At 40.7% G+C, this 14,366-nt stretch overlaps 1 protein-coding gene across 1 annotated transcript; it reads left to right on the forward strand.

The window, feature by feature from the left end:
- The first annotated feature begins 1,845 nt into the window (after nt 1-1,845).
- ccne2 (cyclin E2) lies at nt 1,846-9,455 on the forward strand. Its single transcript, XM_017714356.2, has 11 exons — nt 1,846-1,887; nt 2,806-2,862; nt 2,959-3,037; nt 3,143-3,196; nt 4,892-5,037; nt 5,189-5,324; nt 5,428-5,574; nt 5,658-5,888; nt 6,369-6,480; nt 7,589-7,746; nt 8,184-9,455. The coding sequence occupies exons 2-11, from the start codon at nt 2,849-2,851 to the stop codon at nt 8,298-8,300; spliced, it is 1,194 nt and encodes a 397-aa protein (XP_017569845.1). The 5' UTR covers nt 1,846-1,887; nt 2,806-2,848; the 3' UTR covers nt 8,301-9,455.
- Nucleotides 9,456-14,366: the final 4,911 nt, after the last annotated feature.

Here is a 14,366-nt window from a genome sequence, read left to right on the forward strand (position 1 = left end):
TATTAGGTACACCTCAATTGCTTGTTAACACAAATAGCTAATCAGCCAATCACATGGCCACAACTCAGTGCATTTAGGCCTGTAGAGGTGGTCAAGACAACTTGCTGAAGTGCAGACTGAGCATCAGAATGGGGGAAGAAAGGGGATTTCAGTGACTTTGAACGTGGCGTGGTTGTTGGTGCCAGACGGGCTGGTCTGAGTATCTCAGAAACTGCTGGGATTTTCACTCACAACCATCTCTAGGGTTTACAGAGAACGGTCCAAAAAGGAGAAAATATCCAGTGAGCGGCAGTTGTGTGGACGAAAATGCCTTGTTGATGTGAGAGGTCAGAGGAGAATGGGCAGACTGGTTCCAGATGATATTTTTTTTTTCTGACTCACTACTGTTTTATCAGCATCGTCATCGCTAGACACGTAAAGATCCACTGGTGGTTTTGGATAGTAAATAAGATCAGTAAGTCACTAAGTTTCTCTACACCATTTCCCATCAAATCACTACGAACTACTTTGTCTAAATTTAGCTGGCTAAGTGAAAAATCCTGTTTAGTGAGACGGGACCTAGATCTGACAGTTAACTGCTGTGTCAGTAATTTGCTGGGTTTTCAGAATGTTTTGAAATTCACAATAAATACATAAATAGTATTTAAGATCCTCCCAAAAATAAACAGTTCCTTTCAGTCTGATTAATGTTTGCCATAATGTGTAAGGTTTCCATTTCATTGCCAATTTAAGAGAAGAAATCTGAACAAAACAGTCCAATCAAAACAAGCAGTATCAGGTTTGTAAGATATTTTTTAAGCAGACAGTACCATTACCATTAACACTAGAACCATTTGGATTAAAACTTAATGGTTTTGCTTTTTATGGGAACTAGTTTAACGGTTGCCTTTAGAGACCACTAGTTTCCCGCAGGACACCTTCAGATCCTATTAGGAAACCATCAAATGAATCTGGAATCAGCCACAGAACATCTGTTATTACCTGCCATGACTGACTGTTGGACACCACTAGGAACCAGCAGGCGTTTAATGGTATCTGATTTTTTTTTTTTGTCAGCGTGGTCTCATTAACTCTATTAATGCAATGTGAATATCATCTGTCTCCGTGATATACTGTGAATGCACCACTGGGTGTTGTCAGTGTGTTTGACCGCTCCTGGTCCTTTACGGGTGTGCGGGTCCTCTAGCGCGCCCTTCAGTCCGCAGCGCTCCTGCAAACACGGGCTCCACTTTCTGTTGAAACGTGTCACAAACTGAATAAAGCCACAATATCCACTCAAATCCTCTCCGCCGAGCGGCTGTGTTGACGGGCCTCCCTCGTCTGACAGCGCCTCTCCGGCGGGTTTGTTTACACTTTTCGAGCTGGAGCACGTTGTTTCTGTCTGGTCGGCTCTCATTGGCCAGACAGAGCCTGGGGCTCCTCCTCCTGCCCGCGCTCACACCAGGAAGTGTCAGTCAGTCCCCCAAAAAAGCTGTAAAATACTTTAAAACTCGTCTTTTCTCTGACGGAAGTGAGCGGACTTCGTGTGTTTGGTCCTTGCGCGCCAGATCGGTTTGACCGGGAAATCAGGAAAGCGCTCTTTTTAAATAAAATCGCCAAACAAAGTCTCTCCGCGCACAGAGAGCGGCAAGCGGGGTTTCAGGCTCGGCCTGTGGAGAAATAATGTAAAATCACGGTAAACCTGCCCGAAGGCGGCTGCTTTGTCCCTCACACCGCCTGTTTAATGTGATTAGTCGGACGTGTAAAATACAGCGGCGGTGTATTTTGAATTTGTCGCGGCTCTACGGCCGCCGGGACCGCCGCGCATGCGCGGTGTCGGAGCCCCTCCTGCTTTATAAAGGTTGGCGCCGGCGCCAGCTGATGTCTGTTCATTCATCCCTCCAGCTGGTGAGTAGCTGCAGCGTCTCCTGGATTCAGCTGAGTCTGATATTTTAACTAAATGATTGCAGGAATTCGGGAACAAGCCGTTTGTGTGTTGTGTGTTGGTTGTTTGGGGAGCGAAGTCAGGTTTGGGGATTGTAGCTAGGTCAGGGTTAGCTAGGTTAGCGGGCTGGCCGGACAGCCAGTTCTGCAGCTGTGGCTGTAGTAAACATGTGTCTGCTCAGATTTATATTAACCAGATTCGCCTCTGACTGGGTCAGATTAAGAGAGAGTTCAGTTTCCGTCGTGTTAGTCAGCTCGCAGTCTCGGGGCAGTCAGGTAACTTTTACGTGGCAGTGGACTGTGTGAACGGCTAGCTCGTTAGCCGAGCCCTTATTGTGAGGAAGAGAGGAGAACAAACGGCGGAGGAATAAAATAGGCAGATTTTTTAGATAAATAAAAGTGTGCAGGCTTTAGGTGGTTAGTGTGTTGACTGCAGGGAGCTTAAGTCAGCAGGTACGGGCTCTTTTGTTGTCTTTGTGTTCGAGGCGGGTCGCCCAGTCGGTCCTCCCGCTTCAGATAAATTGGCGGGGACTCCACTTTCACAAACTCGCCCGGTTAAAGAAAACTGCGGTGTAATAGCCCTTTAACTACACGATAGTACACTGGTTATGCAGAAGACCAACGAACAGGGTCACTGTTTAGTACATTTGCTGTTTATTTGATTTAAACTAGCCCGAATATCGGTCTTTATTCGACCCGCCTGGGCCAGTCGTGTCTGACCTGTTCGCCTAGTTAACCTACTTAGCTAGGTTAGCTGGTAGCCCTTAGCCTGCTGTGAAAGGGTTTGGTTTTGTTTTTTGTGCTTATTTTCTCGCTCAATTTGAATAAAATGTCTAAAAATATTTAGTCGTGAAACTAACATTACTGTTGCCTCATTTTCAGGAGTTTCAGCCAGGAGTTTCTGCCAGTATTTGCCATTGGAAAAATGTCCAGACGCAGGTGAGAAGCGGTCGCTAAGTCTTGTTAAACCGTCTGTTTAAAAGGCAGCTCGGTGGCCTATTATTCTTATAAACATCACTGTTTTCTTTTGCACAGTTGTCGTAATACACTCCAAGAAAGGGATGAAAACGCTGCAGACCAGGGCATCAAATGTCCAAGGAAAAGAAAAGCTGAGGTAGCGGACTTGATTAGTCACCACAAGAGCTGTTCCATACATTGAATACATGCATAACTCCTCATGCTGTGTGCTGCATTATAACTGACTGTACTCCCGTCTCAGACATGCAAGAGGAAAACGCCAGGAACAGCCAAGAAGCAGAGTTATGAGATCCAGGTGAGTGAGAGGTGTTTACAGACACACAGGTCTTGGTATATTGGAGAGACTCCGGAACAGAAACGACCGCGATGCTCTCAGTAATGACCCGCGGTTGCGATATGAATAAAGTTTGTTTATAAAGTAATAAAGAAGTGTTTTTAACGGGGGCAGTGGGTTAATTATCTGTGCGTGATGACGCAGAGGCGGAGCAGCGTCACTGTAGCGCCTCCCACTCAGCCCGCGAAATCTAGCTTTGTTCAGCTGGCGGGAGAAGAGCTGGCCTGAGGAGTGTGAACTCTGCTGGCCCACACACACACACACACACACACACGTATACATTCGTGTATATATATATATATGTATGTGTGTGTGTATATATATATATATATATATACAGTACTGTGAGAAAGTCTTAGCAACCCAAGACACATTTTCAAAATCTATTTATTTGTGTTTGTGTTTATTTGCTGAGAAAAGTGTTAACATTTGAATAAACAAAATGTATGGACTATTAAATGATTTTATTATATTAAAATAAATTTATAATAAATATGTAATAAAACTATTATATAAAAAATAGTGATTTTCTGGATGTTATTGTGTTTGTTTAACAGTTTTCAAACCTCTCCTCGAGGAAGCCCAGTATTACAGTATTACATGTAGTTAAAAAGCAGCTCCTGGTTTGACCAATCAGTGCTTCAGTAAATTGCGCTCATGGTGTAACTGAGGATATTAACAAGTCTCTGTGGTGGCTGTGAAGGTGTCAAGGAAAAATATGGTCCCAAGAAATTCTGGTTACTTTTGATTGTTTTTATGTTTATTTGAATTATGAATTTATTCTGTGTTTTGGGATAAACTCACTGCTGAGGTCAATTATTTACAAATTTGCTTAGATGCCTAAAACTTTTGCACAGTACTATATATATATATATATATATATATATATATATATATATGTTTGTGTGTGTGTGACTATGGATGGGTGGGTGTACAGATGATGGTCAATATAGCAAAAATATACTCGATTGCACTTTATGTCACATTACTTATTACTGTGTAGCTGCTCTACAGTAGTTGTTTACAAATATTTTTTGTAATCAGTCTGTTACAAAATTATATTTTTATGATATGAAACAATGTAATTGAGGTGCATGTTATAGTATTGTCTTATTATTATTATATTTTAGTCATTCATTTATTTTAGTAGGGATAATCATGAGTTTTTACGGCCACTTTAAAAACCTGAAAGTCTCAGTGTGTGAGCCCGTACTTAGCATTAGCCAAAGTTCCAATGCACAAATATTTATCTGTGGTTTAAGAAACTGAATTTAAAGTCCTGAAATGAAAATAAATGAAAAATCTGTTGCCTTTTTGAATAATATGAATCAAATTAAAGTAAGTAGGTTGCAAATGGCTAGTTAATATAATAAGTCATTGAGTAATAAGTGTATAACTGTGCTATAACGTAGCATTTATTACTTATTACTCATGCCAAGTGTAGCAGCAGCACTGAAATATAGTGCAAGGGCACTAACCTGCCTCATGTTATTTACACCAAAGATCAGTCAAAATAATAATACATTTTTAGATTGCCAATTTTGTTTTGAGGGAAAATCAGTTAATTCCAATTGTACATTCTTAGTGGTTAGTGTACAATACTTTGTAAGTGGCGTTATAACTCTTAATTAACATGTACTTTCTGTGTTCTTGTAGAATCGATGGGTAGAAGGTGACCTTGGACCCTGTGGCCTTGTTGAGACTCCTCACAAGGAGCTAGATGAGACATGTAACCTGTCTGGTTTTAAACACTTCCGATTTAAGAATCTGTTCATCAAGCCATCTCCCCTGCCTTGTCTCAGGTAAGATTCAGTAGAGACTGAATGTTCATGCGGTTAGAATTGCGTGAGGCTGTGGAGCTTCCTGTTGTGATTACTTGTTTCTCTATATATTTTGTGTTTATTGAATTTGTTCCTTTTTAAATAGCATTAATGTTGCATGCTGTCTCCGCAGTTGGGCCAGTTCTGATGATGTGTGGATAAAGATGCTAAACAAGGAACTGAAGTATGTACATGACAAAGGCTTCATACAGCAACACCCCAACCTGCAACCCAAGATGAGGGCTATTCTGCTTGACTGGCTTTTAGAGGTGTGTGGCCTATGTTTGTCCTAAGCTGATACCCGCCTACGTTAAGTGTGCAGATGGACTAACTGAACGGCTTGTGACATGTTAAATTCCTCTCTGTGTCTAGGTGAGTGAAGTGTATACACTTCATCGTGAGACCTTTTATCTGGCTCAGGACTTCTTCGATCGCTTCATGCTGACTCAGGAAGACATTGGCAAGAACAAGCTGCAGCTCATTGGCATTACCTCACTGTTCATCGCATCCAAAATGGAGGTAATGAAGTGGAACTTGGTTGCCTGTGTAGTGGGTTTTGTAGTTTGTGTGATTTCTAACTTGGCCCTGTGTTTTTAAAACAGGAAATCTACCCACCGAAGCTTCAAGAGTTTGCCTACGTCACAGATGGTGCCTGCGATGAGGATGAAATCCTTGAAATGGAGCTTGTTATGCTGAAGGCACTAAACTGGCAGCTTTGTCCAGAAACAGTCATCTCTTGGTTGAAACTTTATGCTCAAGTTGATTCCTTAAAGGAAAGCCCAAATTTCCTTGTCCCTCAGTTTTCTCAGGAAACCTACATACAGATTACCCAGGTAAGCGTGGTATGCATATTATATATATATATATATATATTATTTCTCTATGTATATAGTACTGTGCAAAAGTTTTAGGCATATAAGCAAATTTGTAAACAATTGACCTCAGCAGTGAGTTTATCCCAATATACATTAGAATAAAGTCATATTCATAATTCAAATAAACATAAAAACAATCAAAAGTAACCAGAATTTCTTGGGTCCATACTTTTCCTTGACACCTTCACAGCCACCACAGAGACTTGTTAATATCCTCAGTTACACCATGAGCGCAATTTACTGAAGCACTGATTGGTCAAACCAGGAGTTGCTTAAACAAACCAAATGTATGTATGTAAACAAACTATACAAATAAATAGATTTTGAAAATGTGTCTTGGGGGGCCTAAGACTTTCACACAGTACTGTATAGGTATATGTGATTGTCTATGTGTGTTTAGTTGCTACTATTAACGTTAATGAATTTCTCTCTTTACAGTTGCTGGATCTTTGTATACTGGACATTAACTCATTAGATTACCAGTATGGGGTTCTGGCTGCTGCTGCATTTTGTCACTTTACCTCCTTTGAAACTGTGCAGCGAGTATCAGGTAAGGGTATAACTGAATTTGTAATGGTTCTTTTTCATGTACTTTATTTCTGAACAGAATTCTATTAAAATAAGGGTTCGGCAAATAATCACAGTTAGTTTTTGATTTAACCCAGATGCAGTTGATCAGCCCAAAGTGTTTGGTGTCCAAATTTTGCTTTTGTAGTTTAGCGCTTACACTAGAAGTCAATTATCACACGAAACATTCTCATAAATACACCCCTAGAAGTTCTTCCAACCAGCCCTCAGGCTAATATTGTACAGTTATTATGGTCACAGACTGGCCAATGTGGTTTAGGGCACAGCGTGACTTACTTTGAGCTATAAAAACGAACAAAACTGCGCCATCTAGTTGAATGCAGTGGGTAGCCATTTTAGAAAACAAGCGGCGTGCTGAGTTCTGCCTCCCCTCTGCGTAAACATGTTACACAGAAATATACTACAAAATATGTTGTTTCTGTCATTCACTTTATAATGAAGTATTTAATCTTGAATTTTCAAATGGAAGACGTGATTTAAGATGGGAGGGTTGTCTAAAATGGCCGCCCACATGCTTCAGCCACACGGTGAGGTTTTGGTCACCTTTTCAGGTTCAGAATGTCATACTGTCCAAAACCACATTGATAAGGCAGCGTTGCCAAACTAAAAGGCTGTGTGTGGTTCGTGCGAGTTTGGAGAAGATTTGCAGAGGTATTTAAATAAAGGATTTGGGTGACTGATGACTTCTAGTGTTTGCCAACAGCATTAGACTTGTAGCTCCAGAGCTAAATTAAAAAAGCTAAAGTTGGACACCAAACATGTCTTGGCTGATTTGAGTACTTCTGGCGTAAGTGGAAAATTGTAAAAATTAGATTTTTTTGCTGAACCATTTCTTTAAAACTACAGTTTACCTTTACAGTCCTTGTTCTTCAGTTAAGCGTATGTGTTTATTAGTGTTGATCAGACTGGCACACAGAATTGTGTCTTCTACAATACTAAAGACCTTCCACTGAATAGTGATCATGCGTAATGGTACTAATTTTTGGCTCATTAACTGGACCGTGTGAAATAAAGAAATATTGTTTGAGGTTCACTAGAAATGAATGCTTATGTATGCCATTTTGTTTCAGGGCTGACATGGGAAAGTATATCCAGTTGTGTGCGCTGGATGACCCCCTTCATGAGGACAGTGAGTGAGTGTGGAAGGCCCAGGCTGAAGGACTTCAAGAAGGTGGCAGTAGAGGACCGACACAACATTCAGACACATGTAGACTATCTGGCCATGTTGGTGAGTGCTGGTTTTATCATATGATTATTTTATATTCACCCTGTTTTTCATGATCATGAGTTGGTAATTAAAGGCTGAGTTATATTTATTTATGTATTTAACCCCTGAATTTTACACTATGTTGGCTACATAAACACTTTAGAACATTTTTTCATAAACTAAATATGGATATATTTCAAAAATATTCGAATTAAAAATACAATTTACTCCTTAATGGGTCGTGCTGTTGTAAATCCTTAAATTAAAAAATTGGTTGCCTATTTAAATAACAACAAATAAAGTGCTACATAAGAGGCAAATGGCTATTAAGCACAAGTCATAATTCTGATACAGTTTGGTGTAGGTGTAGCAGCAGCATTCAAATACTCAGACACAGCATGCCCTAACCTGCCTCATACAGATCTGCCAAATACTAATATTCATTTGTCTATCCCCAGAACGACGCTCATCAGCGACAGCAGGAGAACTTGGACCGGTTATCTCCAGTGCCTGTTGGAGGCCTGCTGACTCCACCCAAAAGCACAGAGAAGCCCGCTAACGTCTCAGAGGCTTAGAAGGATAACCATCTGCTGGCCTGTCCTCTTCTCCTATCTACATGATCTGGCAGTCACAGCCCATCAGAGCCTTTCTGACAACACTACAGGTTTAAGAAATCCCCAGCCAGCCTCATTCCCCAAGGAGACATGAACTTGTATGCAGAACTTTCAGCAGAAGCTTTAAACTGGGCTTAATAAGCTTTGCTTAAGTGTGTACGTCAGTGTTGGGAAGAGCTGCACAGGCCGAGCTGTGGTGCTATACGATTCAGAAAACAGTGGTCAGGTGAAGTGAGCGCGTTTGATCTCACAAAATAGCAGTCCGATGTGCCTTTCATTAAGGACTTAAGGCAATGTTTACAGGTATTTTAGTCCTACATAGACATTTTTAGGGCTTTGTCAAACATCTACCATGAGCAAATGGCAGCGTTTAAGGTTGCTGCTCCTTTATGGTTAGAGACGGTGTGTGCGAGATTTATTATTTTAAAAATAATTTAAATATAAACGTATACATCAGTACGTTTGCTATAGCTGCTCTATTCAATGGTGCTGTTAAGCTCTGGTTATTGTGAAGCAGAAATCCTGCAGCGTGCAGGTGGTCAGTTACTGAAGGCTACTTGCCGTGCTTGAAGGTGGTGCAGAGGAGTCATACTGCATTTCTTAAAGACTTGTATTTTCCACTCTGAAATGAGCTTAACACATTTAAAATGGCAGACTTTTAGATGTTACCATTTTGTCTTTCTGTATTTAAATGATCCTGCCTTCCGCCCAGTGACAGCTGGGATAGGCTCCAGCACCCTCTGTGGCCCGGAAGGAGAAATGGCTTAGAAGGGGTGTGTGTGTGTGTGTGTGTATGTTTTTAAATGTAATTTTCATATTGCTATGAATTTCATTTTTATTGCCAAAGGCAGATATTTAATTGAATGCGTGCTTATTTATGAATTTCTATCTAAAATGACTGTAAGATGCAGTGTTGTACTGAGCCTTACACGTGTAGCACAGCCTGACAGTTTTTTTTTAATTATAAACTCCCAGAAAGCTAGGAGCCAAATCCAGAGCCTGTAAACTAGAACTAAAATGAACCCTATAAAGCTGTACAGGAGAGGATATGTGTGTACATACGGTATTAAAATGTTTTCACAGCTTCAATGTAAATCTCTAATGTGAAATATATTAAAGGAGCAACACACAGTTTGTGCTTTGTTTCAGCATATTTTTGGCGTGGAATGCAAGCATTTATTCATACTCAATGGGGTTCATGTGTAACTATTTTTATTTGTTGGCACAGTGTTCGAATGCCTGGAAGGTTGAGGTTACATTAGCACGTGCCAGCTTCTTAGAGCAGCATTCACTTCGAATGTTTCAACAGAACTCGTGATGACGGCTTGAGGAGTGGTGTGTGTCAGCCTATCAGTAAGAGGTTGTTGGGGTTGTAATGTTCACTTTAAGGATGTTGGCAGCTGTGAGCACTGCAGTAACACTGATGTGGTGGAGTGTTAGTGTGTCGCCCTGGTCTGAGTGGATCAGGCACAGCAGACACATCTAACCACAAAATCAGCCAAAGCGTCTTGTGATCACCGATGAAGGACTAGAGGACGACCAACACAAACTGCAGCAGCAGATGAGCTGTCGTCTCTGACTTTACATCTACATGGTGGACCGACAAGGTAGGAGTGTCTAATAGATTGGACAGTGTTTAAAAACTCCAGGCACTGCTGTGTCTGATCCGTTCATACCAGCACAACACACACTAACACCACCACCATGTCAGTGTTACTGCAGAGCTGAGAATGATCTACCACACAAATAGTACCAGCTCTGTGAGGGTCCGTGGGGTCCTGATCACTGAAGAACAGGGTGAAAGGGGGCTAACAAAGTATCAGAGAAACAGATGGACTACAGTCTGTAACTGTAGAACTACAAAGTGCACCTATACAGTAAGTGGAGCTGATAAAATGGACAATGAGCATAGAAACAAGGGGGTGGCCACAATGTTGTGCCTGGTCAGTGTGTATATATGCTATATATGTGATAAGAGGTGAAGAACAGTGTTCAGTGTTCTGCAAAAAGTGAATAAGCCGTTTGTAATGAGAGAAAGGCAGTAAAACGTTAAGACCCAGTGAAGCTTCAGATATTCTGATATTCTGAACCAGCACACAGTCTGTAAGATGTTAAGAAAAACAAAATCTGAAATCTCTGCAGTGGATGCTGCTTGATTTTCACGATCAAGCTAGAAAGATATCACAAAGCACACCACTAACAAAACCTTTATTTTTGTCCTGAGTGACAAATTAGACCTGTGAGAACAAAGTGTTCGCTTCACACTTGAGTTTAATCAGATAAGCTGGTGGAGGCCTTTGCTCACATCTACCTGGCAGAGGAGCTGCTTTTCTAATGCAGTGTGTAGGCTGGTTTTTGTCAGCAGAGTGTGAAATGATCTAGTGAGAGTTTCCTACAATAACATAACTCAACTTGAGCTGCGACCATTAAAAGGTATGGGAATGTTTGGCAAACAGCCGCAGCTCTCTTGCAACTCAGCCATTCCGAATGAAGTGATGGGTCTCCTTTTATGTTTTCTAGAGTTAAAATCTAACCCATTCATACCTGACAATATTAGTACACTCCCAGAAAACCCCTCAGGGGCTTGTCTTCAGTACCTTCAGTTAGGCAACATAATTGTACCATAATCTACTGCAGTTCCATATTTTTAAGTTGAATTGACTCCACACACCCTCTCGTGTACACAGTTGAACCTTAAAACCACTCTTGTACCTTGAGGGTGAAATTTACATTGTGCCTTTATGAATAAAAAATGACAGTAAGGAAGGATGTGATAACGGCACAGAACGTATTCTGCTTGGCCTAAAGTGATGACGTTTTGAATAGTTATTCGCTGACCGAAAAACGAATAGTACCCATTCATATTCATATTAACACATATAATGTTGATCAAAAACAGTTGCTAGTTACATTAACGCAATTATTCTCAAGGAAAATGTAGATAAATTTGCAATTTTTAAGGTTTTAGCACTTCTACACTCTTAAAAAAGATGTTTCTTTAGCAAAGAAAATAGATCTATACAGAACAGGTAAAGGGTTCTTTGAATTATGAAAGCGTTCTTCAGATTGATGGTTCTGTATAGAACCTCTTTGAAAAGGGGTCTGTTTAGCCCCAAAAGGGTTCTGCTATTGTTATGATATGAAGTATCAATTGTTGTAACAACAGAAGAACCCCTTTAGTAACAGTAGTAATAGCAACAATAATAGTAGAATGGTAATAACTATGGGCTTTGCTTGGCTGTAATTATTACTAACACTGCGCATGCCTGGTGTTGGAGACTGAATAGAAAAATCATCATCATGTCCAAAAAACCCACCCGACTGTGGCTGAGCTGTGAGCATAAAGCGTGGCTGAGACATTGAGCCCATGTTACACTCGAATGTATCTTTGGGCCTCTGCTCGTAGGTGTTGATCCAGACAAACTGTCTCTCCTCACAATGCTGCTGTTGTGAGAGTCTTTGTGTACGCCTGGGAAAGGGGACTCCCCCTCCTTAGCGGTCTTCAGCTCCCCCCATAACACGCTCAGCTCTCCTAAAACAGCCCCCAACACACACACATGCACTAACAATCACTTAAACAAAGACCCAACCCCCCTCCCCCCTCCCCCCACCGCCAACTTTCTCCAAGTGTCCCAGATGCAACCATTAAGACTGAGATTGTTCTTGTTCTCTGGAAGGTTCCCATTCAGTTGACCTACTCTGTTGCTTAATAAGGAAAACATTTATGAAATTAAATGTGTTATTCAAATGAAATGAAAGAAATATGCAAAATATCGTTTTCCATTTCAACTTCAGCCATTAATGTCCACATCCGGAATTTTGGTATTAGTGTTATTATTTAGTATTTTAATATTTGAATAGATTTTAGCTTTGTTCCTTATGTTCTGAAGATGTTCTTCAAACAGATCAAAGCATATTGCAAAAACAATATAGAAACAACATAGAAAATCCTACAGTGATTGTGAATAAAAAGTATGAAAATCACATCAACAAAAAATGGGTACTGTTAGATCATCATCCATGTCAATGGATGGTCAACCAATCACAACAACATCTGTGACTTTTTTCCTCATCATACTAAGTGTAGATGCTGAACATGAATGGATGGAGGATGAAACGGCATAAAATTATAAACAAAAAATAGAACTGTAATTAGATATAAGAAATATGCATATTGTATCTCAACTATAGCCCAGTAGATCCAAAGGGAGCCAGATTCAGTCATATCAAAATACCTGTGGGCTGGTCACTTTTTGCTTTGGGGCAGTCGTGGGCTGGAGGTTAGGGATCTGGCCCTGTGACCAGAAGGCTGCCGGTTCGATCCCCAGGGCCGACAGTCCATGACTGAGGTGTCCTTGAGCAAGACACCTAACCCCCAACTGCTCCCCGGGTGCCGTGGATAGGGCTGCCCACCGCTCCGGGCAAGTGTGCTCACTGCCCCCTAATGTGTGTGTTCACTAGTGTGTATGTGGTGTTTCACTTCATGGATGGGTTAAATGCGGAGGTGGAATTTCCCCGGTTGTGGGATCAAAAAAGTAATGCAGCCTAATTTGTTGCTGAAAAGTGGCTTACTTAAATAGGGGCAGTGATTCTTTACCGACCATACGAAGACCAACAGGGGTGGCCACTTGTGCTTCATGGCATATGCATTTATAGAAATTTCCAACTGATGCATGTATGTTACAACTCAAAAAAACTCCATTTGAACTTTGAAGAGCATAAAAATATTTCTCCTACGTGGTGAAATCAGGCAGCTGTGTTATATTGCGCTGGCCATATGACAGATGCAAAGATGTGCCTGTGTTCTGCCACTAAGTATTCAAAATATGGAAAACACAAATGTATAACAATTAATGAATGAACCACTAATATTGCAAGACCAGCACGACCTAAAGTCCAACTGCCTTAGTTAATTTGCCCTTATGTCACCGGAATATTGTTTGTAATGTCCATGCTTTACTTTTGCTACTTTTTATTGATTTGTATTTTTGTGTTTTCGGCTGTAGTCATGACTGTATTGGCTTGCAGGCCACATATAATGTGGTCTATATATCAATCAAGTTTCGTATCGGGGAGCTGGACTTTGGACACTCCTACTGGGAATAAAGAAGAGCAACCACACAGTTTGAACTGCTTTACGGAAAACATTGTATTTATTAAAATTCAAATACAAAAAGGAATATTTGACGTTAGATCCCTAGAAAACATATATATGCACATTATATACATGACAAGGTCATAGGGCCTGTATCCAGTACGAGGATCGCATGACAGCTGTGAGAGGGAGAGAGTGGAATGTTTGTATTTGTGCCATCGACAGCACACACACGCGCACACACACACACACACACACACACACACACACACACACACACACACACACACACACACACACTAGGAGTCTCATTAGGAACATGCGTGGGTGCTGTTGGGTCCTGTCAGTCCAGGCTTGGCCTCTGGGATTGATGTCCTTAACTAGATTCTATTCTAGCTCTATTAGTCTACAATGTAACAGCAGCAGTCTCCCGTTACCTGCACTGGGCTTGTGCGTATCTCTTCTTGGTTTCAAATCTTTTCTCAGAACAGCTGGTTTTATCTGTTTTTCAAAGCTAACAGAACACATTTAGTCAACACAAGGTTTGGGGTATAGAAATCTTAAAGTATAAAATAAGAAAAGTTGAAAATGCCAATCATACATGTGTCTAAGAAATAAGTATTCCAAATTTTCTAACACTGCTTCTTTCGGCACAAAAAGTAAAATAAAAAGTGAGAAGATTCTGCAGATCTAATATTCTTGCTTTCACAGCAACAAAAATAGAACTATATATTTCTTTAGGCCAACAGTTACATATTTTTTGTGATTGTTTTTTCCGCTTTTTTGACCTTGACACACAGCAGTCAGTCTTTTTCCTGTTTGTTATTGTATAATACATTCAACTGACACTATCAGTCTCACATTCTGCTCCTGTTTCAATATATTTTTAACATGCCCTCGCCAACTTTGATACAGAAGTGCGTCACACCTAG

This window comes from Pygocentrus nattereri, chromosome 3 (genome assembly GCF_015220715.1).
Source record: "Pygocentrus nattereri isolate fPygNat1 chromosome 3, fPygNat1.pri, whole genome shotgun sequence".
Taxonomy (NCBI): Eukaryota; Metazoa; Chordata; class Actinopteri; order Characiformes; family Serrasalmidae; genus Pygocentrus; species Pygocentrus nattereri.